The sequence below is a fragment of the Melopsittacus undulatus genome, chromosome 4 (genome assembly GCF_012275295.1).
Source record: "Melopsittacus undulatus isolate bMelUnd1 chromosome 4, bMelUnd1.mat.Z, whole genome shotgun sequence".
Lineage (NCBI taxonomy): Eukaryota > Metazoa > Chordata > Aves > Psittaciformes > Psittaculidae > Melopsittacus > Melopsittacus undulatus.
In genome coordinates this window covers 14,698,896-14,714,004 of record NC_047530.1, presented here as the reverse complement: position 1 = coordinate 14,714,004, position 15,109 = coordinate 14,698,896, and the positions used below count along the sequence as shown (strand labels likewise).

At 41.0% G+C, this 15,109-nt stretch overlaps 1 protein-coding gene across 1 annotated transcript; it reads right to left on the bottom strand.

The window, feature by feature from the left end:
• Window positions 1-1,044: 1,044 nt before the first annotated feature.
• Window positions 1,045-14,045, bottom strand: GMFB (glia maturation factor beta). Its single transcript, XM_005152338.3, has 7 exons — window positions 13,990-14,045; window positions 11,652-11,748; window positions 11,095-11,144; window positions 10,098-10,147; window positions 9,009-9,091; window positions 7,048-7,121; window positions 1,045-4,818 (listed from the first exon to the last, which is right to left on the bottom strand). The coding sequence occupies exons 1-7, from the start codon at window positions 13,990-13,992 to the stop codon at window positions 4,747-4,749; spliced, it is 429 nt and encodes a 142-aa protein (XP_005152395.1). The 5' UTR covers window positions 13,993-14,045; the 3' UTR covers window positions 1,045-4,746.
• Window positions 14,046-15,109: the final 1,064 nt, after the last annotated feature.

Below are 15,109 nucleotides of genomic sequence, written 5' to 3'. Positions count from 1 at the left end.
CATATCCAGAGCTCTGGACTGCTCTTTAGGAACACGAGGGCTTCCTCACAGATCCCAGAATTCTCTCCTCCCCAGCAGTTACAATTTAAGCTGTGTACCCAGGCCAGGGTTACTGCACAGGACTGATTCCCTGTGCTCAATATCAATCTGGAGGAGATGAGGAAGCAGCAGCCCTTTTGCCAACTTGGTACCATTTCCATAACTCTTCCTCTGCTGTTAGAGAGTAGTAGTTGCCTGCCCTAAGACCATACAGATAATAACTGCTACCAAACTAAACATACATGTAGAAGAAAACTGCTATTCTTCAGCATTGGCAGAAACAATGTATGTCATAGTATGAATTCCTTGGGTCACTAGTAAATTTTTTCTACAATATAAAAACCCCACAACCCTCCAAAGATCAGGAAAGGCAGAAAGTCAGCTACAATGAGGAAAAACTACTGTTGCAAGCAAATTAATCTCATGGTCTTTTGGCCAGGAAAGAGATGAGCCAACAACTGTGAGAGAAGGTAAAACTAAATTCCTCTGACTCCTTCAAAGCTTTGAGGCCTCCTCAACAACTACTCTTAACATTGCACAGTTGGCACCTGCACTCTATACTATTTCACTGTATTTCACTCAAATACTGTATTTCACTGCCCCAGGTCATGCCAGGAGCCTTGGCCTTGTGGAAGTGCAACATGGAAGTCTATGTGGCCTTTCAGAATGAAATTGAGCTCTCATGCTGCCTGCAGGTCACAAACATACACTGAGTTTTGTGACACACAGGTGCAAAGCAGCAGAGGATGATGGCAGTTATCCCATAGTACCTCATCAGCTGCTGCCCTCTCCTTTCCCTTGCTGCCACCCTTCAGATGGAAAGAGGAATTATTTTGAGTAGAAGAGCAAGTGAGGGAGCACATTCAGGACTGAAGATCCCACTACAAGTACAATGTAAACTCCAGGAAGCTGAGGAGGAAAGTCATAGCTAGTATTAACACATTTTTCCCTGTCAGACACTCATACTAGATGTGCTACTTTGCAATTAAAACAGGGCACCAGAACCTCTTAATTAAACATTTTATTTAAACCAATACAAGCACCACGCTTAGCAAAAAAAGATTTGGTTTAAAGTAAACATGCAATGTGAACTAGCAGAGACTAAACAGCATATGGAAGTCATACTGTTTTTTTTCATGGAATTACCAAATGCACAAAACTGCCATGAACCTCTTCGCATCTTTTACTACCTGCAGCAGTGGTGCCAATCCTGGCATCTTGCAGCATGCAGGTCACACTGAGTCTGGATCACACTACACCTCCACTTCTCTAGATGTATCCAAAAAAAGTATGTTGGATATTTCTTTTTTGAGCACATTGAAGTGAGGAACTGAACTCCCTCGTTTTGCATGTTTGATTCAGACCCTTGTTACCAGCTTAACATAATTTCTGGACTAGTTATTTGACAGTTAAAAATACAAAAATGGAATGCTAGTACAAATGCCTAAGATGCTCCTTTGGAGAACTGAAAAGGTGTCAACACCCACATTATTGCCTCCTTCGACAGATCAAAACAGCATTCATGATACTAGAAACTTAAGCCATCAAATACCAGCATGTAATTTTTTTTCTTGTTAAAAATATTCAAACAATACAAGTCCATTTTACAGGCTGACATGCAAACTCATGCTTTAATTCAGTCTACTATCAATTAATAAGATTTCAACAGCTGCATCCCAGCCATCTAGTCAATATTTAAAACAAACCAGATTAATTGTGGCAGAATTCTCCCTTTGAGGGACCTTCAACTCTAACTCCAGGCCAAAGATTTTATGGACAAATTACTAGCTCCTGAAAAATAGGAGCTCACAATGGAAAATGCTGACTCTCAGACCTTTAGCTACAAAGGCTCCCACAGGTGCCTTTAGTTAATTTAGGCTGTCCTTTTGTCTAAACCCTCTTTTAAAGATCTGAAAATTCAAGACAAAAATGTATGATTACAGATGGGCAGCTCGCTAATAAAGCACAGTCAGAACATACTGGCCTTCTGAACATGGACACACCTGCCACCCACTGATCTTAAGGGGGCAGCGGTACAGAAAATAAAGGTGGGAAAAATGTTATAAAAACAAGTATTATTTGTGCAGGAAAGATTCTGACATGATTAATGTCTTTGTTTAATCAAGTATTAGCACTACCTATATCTTGAAAGCCCAGGAAAGTAAACATCATACAGTTGTGTCAAAACACTGCATTAAAAATAAGGAAACCAAAAACAAGCCTAGAACAGCAAACATCCTCTGCACACTCATTCTCCAAGTACCTGCAGCTGCTTCCTCACTTCCACAGACCAGAGAGAAGGAGGTACAGCTACCAGGGCTGTTTGATGAGTAATACTGGTGGGCTGAGCAGCATCATAGAATCACCATTCATAAGAAAGTGGGCTTTAACACTCTCATCAGGATTTGTTTGCTTTCTGCAAGGCTTGAGGGGAGGCACTCAAGGCACAGTCCTTAAGTGCAGGCAATAAGAACTTCTTTCTGATATAGCCAAAAGTAGCAATATTTTCTTGGCAGAAAGTGGAGTGATGCAGAGATGAAGAATCAAATTCCATCACTTGGCTGCAGCAGCTCCTCTCTCCCGAGAGACAGGCCCTTTCACTGTTATTTTTGTCAAGACCTGTGCAAGCAGCAGTTGGATGCTGGCAGCCCACTAGTGTACAAAGTACAATGAGAAAGATGATTAATCCAGTTTTCCCCACTGCAAATCAAGCTGAACATTGCAAGTGGCACCTTCCCTCTCACCCACGCTGTACTTTGACATGCCTTACCTTTAGCACAACACCACAAAATGAGATCAATTCTTCCTGTTTCAAGAGCAATGCTTAAAATGACACTATTCTTTAAGCCAAAGTCTTATTTATACAATGTTTGTCACAAAACACATGGCTTTTATTGATCTGTAGTACATCATGACCAAGCAACAGTTTCATAATCTTTTTTTTTGTCCAGGGAAATTAAATTGTTTTTCCAGTTCACTATATTAACACAGAAATTTAATTGCAAGCATTTCTTTTCCATACTGAAAGATCAATTTAACTGTATTATTCTAACATGTATTTTGAAAAGCCCCTCTCAAGTCAGGTTTGACTCCAAATAAATGAGCAGTAACATCAAATTAAGAAGAGGTTTACCAACAGTGAGGACCTTTGCAAATTAATTCCTTGTGATCTCAGGGGAATTAGTGTTTTAACACTAACACAACATATGTTTACAAATTAAAATAAACCTCCTTTCAGCAAAGGTTTCACAGCATGAAATACTGGCCTCCAAATTTAACACTGCATTCCTTCCCACCAAACAGATTTGTTAGGGCAGCTGCATTTTAAGGTACATTATTAACAGGAAGCTGCTCTTATGCAGATACTTACTCAGCAGCACAACAAACACAAGATAGTGAGATACTGTCATGTCAGTACTCCTTGTGCCACTGCATGGGCTGAACATGTCCCATATCAGACAACTACTCTATTCAATATAAAACAGACCTGTAAAAAGACTGGTCATTTATAAAAGTTCAATACTAATTTCACATTAGAATATCTGCTGTTTCAAAGAGATGAACCGTAAGTAAATAAAAATTCAAATTATCACTTATGCAAAAGCTTTATCTGGAATGTAATTTTGAACAAGAAGCAGTTAAGAAAGTTAAGAGACTATTATTTAAGTACTCAAAAGCTATATGTGGCCAACTTTTATAACAAAAGAGATATAAATCATTCATTATAATGAAAAGCTTTAACCTCCTGACTCCTACAAATGGAGTAGATGAGTGGAATTTCAAAGAAAATGAGGTTGGCTTCTTTTTATTTAAACAGATGTCAACTGCAACAATAGGCACTAGGAAAAAATGTTACTTGGATTCTTTAACAAAGTTTTCACCAAATTTGTAGCAAGTGGCAGTGTAAAATTCTCAAGTCATTTTAAAGCTAACAAATTAAAGGCACACAGTATTAACATGTGTTCATATAACAGGAGATGAGCAGAGGTAAACTTCCTAACAGTGTAATAAGTTATATATGCAAGACATCTGGTACCAGAGTAACCAGAGTCATAATTCAGCCCTTAGTTATCATCTAGTTCCTGTAAGACTGTATTAGCATGAGAGCTGGACAGTCAAAGCTTTGCCCTGAAGTTTATTAAGACTGACTCAACTGAGGAATTACTGGAATAACAAAAATTTGTTCCAGAAATTTGAGAAAGTTCACAGAGACTCGAAGGAAAGATTTGCTGTACAATGATTTTGTCTTTTTAATACTAAATGTTTCCAGGGAATAGTTTTCATAATGAAGAAGATATTAAGTCACAAAATCTGAAGAGTGGTTGACAGTAGACAATTTTTGCATATAAATGGCTAGTATGTCTTAAGGATGCGTTTGTAGCTCACAAAAAGTTAGCGTCAGCTTCCAAATGATGTTTGGAGATAGTTATAAATCCAGAACTGGACTGTTTTAGTTATAGAAATATTAGTTACAAGAGTGCAAAAGGAGTCCCTGCAGAGGAGTATTCCCTTTTAACAGGTACAAATAAGGAAACACCTGCAAAGATTTGTTACTTCAAGGAGACAGACCTGCTATTTGCACAAACTTCGCACAAGAGATACTTGCAGGAGACAGATGTAAATACAGTGCATTCTTTAGATGTAAGTATTCATGTCTGGTTCCAGTATTATCAGGATGGTACATAAATACTTATCACAGAGGTTTTCTTAATGGAAGAAGCCCAGTTTCTCACGCAGCCATTCTTCAGTTAGGTCTTCTGTGTTTCTTATTTCAAATACCTAAACAAAATTACATTGCAGAAATTCTTGAGGTGATGGTACTTGAAAGGGGTAAGTATACAATGCAGACAGTACCTTTCTACACAACTTCAGCTGTAATAAACCAGTAACCAAACTAGAGTTTTCATACGCTTTCTTGCAAGGATCAGTTAGTATTCTAAAGTAACATCAGTGGAAAATGCACAAGACTAAGCGGCAAGGAATATTTCTAACTTGCACAAGAACCCTGTAATTTCTATTTCTAGGCTTTCCTCTTCTTTAAGGATATGAGGCAACAGCACATGTACTACATTTTAAAGTTACTCTGAAATGGCACCATCTCATAATTGTTATCTCGACAAGAAGACTGTCTATTTGAAGAATACAAATAACTTTAACATCTGGTAAAGCCAAGTAAGTAAATTTTACAAATCACAGAATGGTTTGGGTTGGAAGGGACCTTAAAAATCCACAGGTCTTCAAAAGCATTCTTCTAGGCAATTAAAACAAAAATATTTTAATATTTTAAATACTGACAATACTGAAAATAAAAGTACATCAGCACCAAATCCATTATCTGCCCTTCTAATGGTATGCAGCACCCAGCTGCAAAAAAGCATGCTCAGTCCAATAGAATGGATTGGATTTTGAGAGACTGACAAAATAAGCTTCTCTGTGAACCTGCCATTTGGACTGAAGTGAACCTGCCATTTGGACTGAACTTACTACTTAGTCCTGTCCTCAGCCATTTCACCATTTTAATCTCTTTCAGGAAAGAATTCAAGTTTTGTACCTTTTCTTCCTCATTTTCCATCTCTGCTGGAGTGGGCTCTGGACACTCCTTCCTGTATTCAGACAGTAATCCACTACCATCGAACTAATACTGATTTTTCAAGTAAAATATAAGGAGAGCCCAAAAAAGTCAGTGTTATAAGGACAGAACAGTTTAACAGAAGCCAAGCTAATATGCAAGACACTGGAAAAATAAAAAGGCTCAGTTGAGTCACATGCTAAAATCACACCAGGAAGAAGTCACAGCATGAGCTAAACTGAAACATAGCTCAGTGAGTGGCAAGAATAAAGCACACTTGAAGTGCAAGTAAGCAACCCGAGCTGAAGACAAGCTATCTTCTTCAGCTTCAGAAGGAAGGTGATTACAGACCTCTATATCCACTCCTAGGCTTTCATTCAAAACCCTTTCAGAGTGAATTTCTCCGACTTGACAGGAGCTAGTAAGTCCCACACAGCTAGTCCTCAGGCTTTCACTTCTCATCAACTCTTTCCTTCCCTATTGCTGAAAACTGCCTTCCTCCTCAAGCAATTCTTCCTTTCTATCAAAAATGCTAGAGTTGTCAGGCCTCTAAGATGCAGTTTCAACAGTCCTGAACAGAGATCTCTTGGGGCTGTAAATGACTGCTTCCACCATCTTCTCTTAAGCTTCACTCCTATTTAATCCTGTCAACTTGACATCTAATTTAAAACAAAAAGGTCCTTTCTTACATGGTACAGCTAGAAGAGGTAAAAATTCACAGTTCTCTTACTGGCCCAATATACATTTTTACTGTGATGTTAAAGTATTCAGTCAGGATAAGAAAAACCAAAAGGGAACAGTGCCGTTGGGGAATGGTTAAGCCATTTCACATGTGAAAAAGCTGAAGTGACCATTGACTATTTAGCTTTACTGGTTGGAACTAGATCTTGAAGAAGTCTAGGTCCCAACTAAGCAGACATTTCAAAGATTTCCCAAATGACAATTAAGTAGCTTTTAAATTTTTAAAATATATATATATATACACACACACCTATCCCTAGTAAATGCAGTGATCTCTTGATTTCAGTACTGGAGGAAGCAAACACAGGAAGATTTAGAATTGTTCAGCACTTGGCACAAACTAACTTATTCTGGAGGCTGTGTTCTGCGAGCATACAGCCCCATAAATCATGCAGCAAAACCAGTCTGTACCACACCAACCTAAGACTTCGATCTATTCCTCCCACCAATGAATTCATTCCCCAAATAAAGACATCAATTCTACCAATGGATATGTTAGTTTTGGAGACCACTGTTCTTCCTGTACCCTCAACTGCCAGAAATCCCCACTCCTCTCTTCAGACTTCCTAAAACAATCTGTTCAGTGGAATTGCAAAGTCTTGTAACATCTTTCTTGTGATAGGTTCAAGCAAGACACAAAACAGCTTTCACAACCTGTGCTTAAGGAAGAGGCAATTATTTCAACTAGTCAGTTATACCTTAGTGAGTTCAGCTGTCTGTACAAGTTTGTTCTTGCTTCCAGCATACATCATCTGCTGTTCAGGCTTACATCCTGTAGTTGTGTAGAAAAACAGAGGTTTTGTTTAGTTACTTTAACTGTAACACTTAAAAAAAAAAAAGGAAAAAGAGCTTTTGAAGAATCCAAACTGAAAGCTGAAGTCTCCATTAAGTGACCTATTTCTTCATGCGTATTCTCATCCTTGCTTTTACTTTCACATCTAGTACTTGAAAGGCATTTCTAGAAGTAATAGCTGTGCAGGTTGAATTGATGGTCTCAACATGCCAACCTTTCTGAGCCAACATCAAATGTGGCAGCAGTCAAACTCAAATCACAAGAGCCAACAAAATAGTTATCTCCCTCCACCACAGTAATATGCTGATAGCATTATGTTCAATTTTTTGCCCTCTTGCTATTTCTGGAAGACTCTCATGGTTTTCCCAGTTACAGTTACACAGATCTTTATATCATATGCCTTTGATCTGGAGTCAAACTGAGAACAAGCTAAGTTGGTTTGAATTTGTTATTCTTTTTCCTAATCTAATCTCTCCCCAAATACTCCAATTGTATTGGTAGGTCAAAGTGATACACACTCCCCTTTCTCCCCTCCTCCTGCACAGAGCAACTTCAGTCACAGTCGAAGTTAACTGCTGTTTAGAGTCCCAACTAATGTTTTTTTTGTGACTACAGTTACAGCCTAACCACTAACTGCAAGTCTTGCCAGCTTTGCTATTTCAAGGTATCCCAGGAAGTTTCTTACTGCTTTTCTAACTCACAGAGTATCTTTCCTTCAGAAGAAAAGTAGCACACGTAACACCCACGCAAACAGTCTCATGTAACTAAAGACACGTATGCCCACAAGTTGCTAAGCTTTTACCTACCCATTCTAGTTCTGAGTAACAAAGGGTAAAACAAAGCAATCACTTTATCTTCTTCTATAGGATAACAAGGATAATCCAGTAATGCTAGCAAGCTACCCTATTACAACTCACAACACAGATGGAAGCCACAGGAGCAATTCAGCTCTGTAAGTCCACATCAAGTACACACAGGTAATTTGGCTTCTATTAAAAATCACACAGCTCCCTGCACAGGTATATTTTATTGAAGGTTGATGTAGCACAGAGGAAGCTACTGCTCTACATAAACCTGGAACGATCCAAGATTAGTTTGTTTCTCTCTGAACATAGTCTGTTCACCCAGCACTTCCACCTCCCCAGATCTGGGTTATGGAGCCCTCTTTCCCTCCTTTACCCATAGCTGTGGCAGCCCTTCAGACCTCCAAATCACAGCAGTGTTTGGAGGCATCCTCTGTCATTAACACTGGAATAGCAAGATGGACAGGAGTGAACAGAAACCCTCAGGAACGGTGGTGGCAACTTCCAGTTCTCTCCTCACTTATCCCCTGAGCCTTGTCCGGTCATATCTTGAAGATTCACCAAGATTTGAGGAAAGGGTGACAGGAAAGCCATTAGGTTAAACCTGTATGACTACATGTAGAGCACTGCAGGCCCCTTTCCTTTACAGCAGGGTGCTACTGAGCACACTACCAAGAACACAGAGGGCAGGCACATTTAGGAAGACACATCTTTTGGCCAGCTAAGCAGGAAACTAACACTTCCATTTAACTTTTAGAAACAGAAAAAGAGAGAATCTGTTCTATCATCTATCCTAAATGTCAACCCCTAAAGATAGTGCAACTGGACAGATAGAAGCACTTGTCATGAGCTGATGGTGTGAACAGAGATTCATCTCTGCCAAAAAAGGTCTCCAGTAATGCCATAGCTTTACAGTGCCTTGCTTCCAGCAGTGGCATAAGCACATGTAGCCTTAAGCACCTGAGCCAGTATGCTAGCATTAAGAACTCAGCTTCTCTTCCACAGTAAAGAATATTCTCATTTTTACAGCACATATTGGCTACTATTCACAATGTTCACTCACCAACTGGACTGGAGAAGATAAAGCACAAAGGATAAGAAACTCTTCCATCTTCATGCTGATACTTGTAACTATACACAATAAATGTTTTTTCTGCGGTTAAAGAAACTAAGAAATCAATGATTTTATTAGCATATAATCCTTGGTTATCAGAGCTTCCATACCCGACTTTCAGAACCGACCCTGCCCATCTTTACCAACCTCTACCACAGCTGGGTGCAAGGGCTGTCTCTATATTGCTGTTTCACATCAGAGCTAAGTATCACTGTTTCATTGCAAATGCTCCCAGCTGTGTAAAAAGATTTCCCACACCCACCAACATGTTTCTGGCTAGTGAAAGGAAAATTCTTTCTTTTCATGAAATTAAACTTCTTTGATTTTAATGAAATGAAAATTCTTTCTTTTGCAGACTAAGCACTTCATTGTTTCAGGTGTTTTGCTGAATATAACTCAAGTTTTAGCTAGGACTCCTGCTTTATACCCTCCTACTGAACTACAGTGATAAAAAGAAAGATTCAGAACAGTACATGGAATAGTGTGAAACAACTTTTGAGGCTGATATTTTCTTCACTTATAACCTGAGTACTCCTTTTATTTCATCTAGTTAAAGAATAATTTACTTGTCCCTCTCTTTTTCTTTTTAAATACAGGGATTCTTCCCTAGATCACATGCCTACAGCACTCCCAGAACCAGTAACTGCAGCAAAATAGCAAGGGCCACACACTGAGAAAGTACCAAAACAGATTCTAAGTTACACAGGCAGTTTTCTATGTTTAGAAGTAACCATATATAAAACTGGTACATTTTACTCACTTGTTTACATTAACAGCAGTGTGGCTTTGCTTTACTTTCCCAAACATTATATAGTCTAAAGAGAAGTAAAACCTTGGGAAAGGCTTAGATGTGTCAGTCAGTTTCAGCAAGTGGGACAACTGCTCAGCACATCATGAGGACTGATCTCTAGGTTATCTCACAAAGCAAATACAGGTAAAGTCAAACTACAGGCAAGTATGGGCCCAAGAAGCTGAAGTCCAACTTTCAATGTTTTGAACAGGTTCCAGGAGTAAATGCCAGCAGCATAAAAAGGATATCGAGGTTGTCTCTCAGGCAGCTCATCTTTTAGTTCATCGGGAGAAATGCCCTGGTAACATTAAACACAAGCAATATCTGAGCACACGATCTTGCACTTCAAGGTAAAGTATGAAGGCTAAAGCAGAATAATGGAACAGTGAAACAGCTGTAAGTCAGCTGTATATCTACAGCTTAGCTGGTAACCTTCTCTCAAATTACTAGAGCAGTTTAGGAAAACTCATGTGCTAAGAGATTCCTATGACCCAACACAGAATTAATGTTAGCATGAGTAATCACCCCTATTTTAGGCATAATGGGATTAAAAATATTTCTGGTTGTATGTGCTGGCTACTATCATGCTTTTCTAACTCTAGTGCTAAACAGAAGTAAGCAAGCACACAAAAAAATATCTGGTAAAATCAACTACATAAATGGTTCTTTTGAAAAAAAAAAAAAATCCTTCCTCCTTGAGCAAGCAAAAAGCGTCCCCATTCTATTTAAATGTTACATTAACTCCTACATTCTAGGGAATAAAAGCTATGGTTAATGCTCAAATCCCTGGAAAGGATTTAATTTTTCCCCATGTACCATTAAGAAACACTGCATGCTGGGCTGACCTTATTATGCCACCCATCAAATTTAGAGCCTGCAGAGGATTAGCAATCCTAGCTTCTAATTGATGGCAGACCAGCTCAGAGGCAAATATGCAGCTTTACGTGGAAACAGCAGAAACGTTTTCAGCCAGTCAGCAGGTGTAAAAGATGCTTTTTACATAGCTGTGTCCTAACAGCTTTAAAACAACTTTTTCTTTTTTGCCATTAGTCAATTCAATTGCTTCTGTATAGTTCCACTATATATAGTGCTGTGCTTTACATGCAGAGTGACCATGCATTTAAATAAGCTCATGACCCAAATTAGATTAAGAGTTTGATAACAATTTGAAACTAAGGCAGTACCTTAGAGACAACAATACATTGCAGGCTGAAGATACTCTTATTTACAATTCATTTAACAAACCTCATGCTCCTCATCCAGTACCACCAACTGCTTATCCTTGTCGATTTTCACTATAAATCAAAATAAAAGAGATCGTTTCTTTCAATCAATTTATACAACATATGCATGATGCATTTTAACATTCCTCCGCAAGCATATTCCTTGTGCTTCCATTGTGCTGCTTCATCCCATGACTTCACAAAATCACTGAGTTAGAAGTGCAGTCTGAGCAGCGTTCACTGCAATACGCTATCCTCAAATTTCAACCCCCCTTAAAGGCTATAAAACTCACAAACTCAAAATGACTGTGCCTACATATTTTTTACTATCATTTTACAAAGAGTGGTAGACTCTGAGCCACAATTAAGTAAAAATACTACAAGTAGATGCAGTCTTGTGCAATAAAAAGCATTGCTTCACTGTTAAAACTACAGGCAGACTTGGAAGAACTTAAGTTTATACAAAAATCAGCCTTTTGGCTCACCTCTACCTGTTACAGCAGCAACATCACATGGGAAGGAAGAGACAGAATTTTCTGCAAGACCCTGCAATTTTTGTCAGACATATTTTTAACTTACTTATAATGGCAGCATTGTTGGTTTCTTTACGAAACCGGAATTTTCTCAGTTTCTCCACCAGGTCTTCAGCAACATCACAAACCACCAGAGATTCACTCTATAACATGGAAATAGCAGAAGGGGGGAAAGATAAATCTTTCTATAAAAACAGAAAAAAATCCCCATGTCACATATAGGTGCACATAAACTCTACTGAAGTGGAATTGCGTGCACCCTGTCCAAAGTTTGAAAACATACACATAAACCAGAAAAGCCATAGACAAATGCCGTTTAAAAAACACAGTAACAGAACCTGGCAGTAAAACCTATCTGGTTTACTATCCCTCCTTAAAGCCACACAGTTAACTAGAAATAGTTTATTAGCTATTACCAGAGTGGGATAATTCTCAGAGCTCTTTGAAGTAAACAAAATTTGTAGTTCATCTGCTAAAATAAGCCCTGAAATAAGGAAGCCCCTCAGAGTGGCACTAAATTAATTTCAACAATTTGAAAGAGCAGAAGCTACTGTTGGTATTTCAGAAGAACACAGACAGTAGTTAAGGGTGAAGGCTTAATTTTACCTACAAAAATATTAACTGAACTTGTGAGACTTATGCACACAGAAAGCATTTTAGACATTTAGTAAAAGTACACATGCTTTTTGATTCACTCCAAATTTTCAGAAGAGAGGTCCACATAACACATTAGTCATCACACTGCAGATGGGGAAGGAAATTATTTCACAAGCAACTATGCAGGTTATCTTCCATTACACATGCAATTTTCAAACTGTACCAAGCCAACCACTGCCATTTCCTGAATAACATTTTATACACACAACCTCTATTGCCAGTTATAGCATGCATGCCAGCTAGACGAAGAAAAGTTAACATGTCCAGCTTACTCTTAATACTGTATTCATAAATTCCTAAGGCATCAAAGCTTTTGTGCCAAAGCCAACTGTATTTTAGGACTTCTTTAAAAAAAAATCAAATAATAAATAGTTACAAAATTACCTATCACAAGCTCTGCCTAACACTCTAAAGAGCTGTTTCATTGAGACAAATCACTGCTTATAAATCAGAAGAAAGTTACTATTTAAACTGAGTTCTGTCTCCTCATACTCAACATTGTCTTGTTTGTGAGATTTTCCTCAAAAAGCAGAGAAGTGACTCTCATTCCCCACTTCCAAAATCACCTTGTAAATATCCTACATTTGTTGCTACCCCTGGAAAAAAAATCCACCTTGACCAAATTCTGGCACAAAGTCTTGTGCCTCTGCTTCCTTTTACCAGCTGGAGCTGGAACAGTAAGGCAAATGCTCCTTCGTGAAGGAGCATTTCTCCCAGTTCTCCAAGCTCAGCAGTTTCCTAATGCGTTCCAGCAGACTGCAGGGTAAGCAGTGTTGTTACAGAATCACAGAATGGCTTGGAAGGCACCTTAAAGACCATATCGTTCCAACTCCCCTGCCGTGGGCAGGGACACATTCCACTAGACCAGGTTACTCCAAGCGCCATCCAACCTGGCCTTGAACACTGCCAGGGATGGGGTAGCCACAGCTTCTCTGATCAACCTGTGCTAGGGCCTCGCCATGCTCATAGGGAAGAACTTCTTCCTAATATCTAATCTAAATCTACCCTCTGACAGTTTAAAGCCATTTCCCCCTGTCCTATCACTACACACCCTTGTTCATACCTGTGCAGCCACACAAACATAAATCCCTAATAGAAGCTGAAGGCTGTGCCTGCAAAACACATGGTGACATCTGATTTGGATCATCTGTTGGGGCTAAGCTGGCTCAGGGGTGCTTGCTTTAGTAAAAAATGAAGAAACTCAAGAGACAGAAGGGCTGCAGAGAGCAGGCAAACGTGCCACTCAGCGCAGGGGAGGGGGTGTCTCTCTGTTGGTTAACCTCAGCCACCATACTACAAGACTATCAGAAACCGATTTAGGTGGCTGCCGGCAAGGCAGATCACAACTTCCTTTATAAACATCTGTTTCTCCACTCTCTCCCCGCAGGCTGCCAACGCCCGCAGAAAAACAACTGGGAAGGTCCGCAGCAGGTGAACAAGGCACGACCCGGGGCTTGGCCAGGGCAGCTTCTCAGGGTGGTACCTTCCCGGGCAGCACCCCAAGACCGAAGGGCTCGCCTGAGGAGACCCCGGTCCCCGTTACTTCACAAGCACCTGTTCTCCCCTCAGCGCTGCCCCCCCAGCCCACCGCGCGGGGACCCCGGCCGCACGCTGCCCCTCCCGCCCCAGCGGGGACCCCCCAAGCCCGCAGAGGCGGCCGGGCCGGGCCGGGCTCTCCGCGCCCCACCCAACCCAGGCCCCCCTCAGACACCGCGGGCTCCTCTCACCATCTTGCGCGCGCCCAACCGCCGCCGCTCGCGCGCCAACAACGGAAGCCACCACCCGCCACCCCCTCGCTGAGGCTGCGCACCCCGACTGAGCCTGCGCGAGCAGACCCCGTCTCTCCCCCACCCCTTCTCCACAGCTGGCCAATCAGCACCGCTATCCCCGCTGGGCGGGCGGGGTCAGCCGCCTACGGGTAGCGGGAAGGCCCACGTGCGGCGGTGCCATGTGACGCCCTCGGCCTCGCACCCTGCTGTGACCTGCCCTGCTGACCGTAGCGGCGAGGCTCTGCCCTCCCGCGGAGTCATGGCAACGGGACGGCGCCGTGCGCTAACTCTGCCTCACCTTCTGATGCGAAGATTGGGATGGGAAGATTTAGATTAAAGTTGAAGTTCTTCCCTGTGAGGGTGCTGAGGCACTGGCACAGGGTGCACAGAGAAGTTGTGGCTGCCCCATCCCTGTCAGCATTCAAGGCCAGGTCTTGAAGCAATCTGGTCTAGTGGAAGGTGTCCCTGCACATGGCAGCGGTTGGAACTGGGTGAGCTTTAAGGTCCCTCTAACCCAAACCATTCTGTGATTCTTGGCAATCCTGTATCAGTAAGAATTGTTGCTTGGCTCATTCAAAGAGAATGAAAATCTAGTCAATACTTCACATGTCCAATACAATCTCTTGATAATTATATTAACGACTGTTGGGGGTCGAGCATGGGCGCTTTAACAGGCTTACAGCAAGCTGTGAGAAAGTGAACCTCTGACCCCAGGCTAAAAGAAGAAGCGTCAAGATCAGCAAAACAGGAATGCAATAACAAGATGCCAGAAGCATGATGTAACGCTAAGCTGAAGCGAAGGTGTGAAACCAATCAGGAGAGGTAAAGTGGAGCGTGTATCCCTCGTGGGCAAAGTGAAGCAGCCAATCAAGTAATGTGTGATCGCGTGTAAGACAGTATATTAAGAGCAGCCTTGTAATCAATAAACGGAGCATTTTGTGAACCTTCATCGTATCGGTGTTTTCTCCCCTCCACCTGGCCGCGGCAAACGACTTAAATGCTGGCTCTACAAGATAAAATTGCACATTTTCAGCGAGTGTTTCAGCATTTGGCACCACCCCATCCTCACCCAGATCAG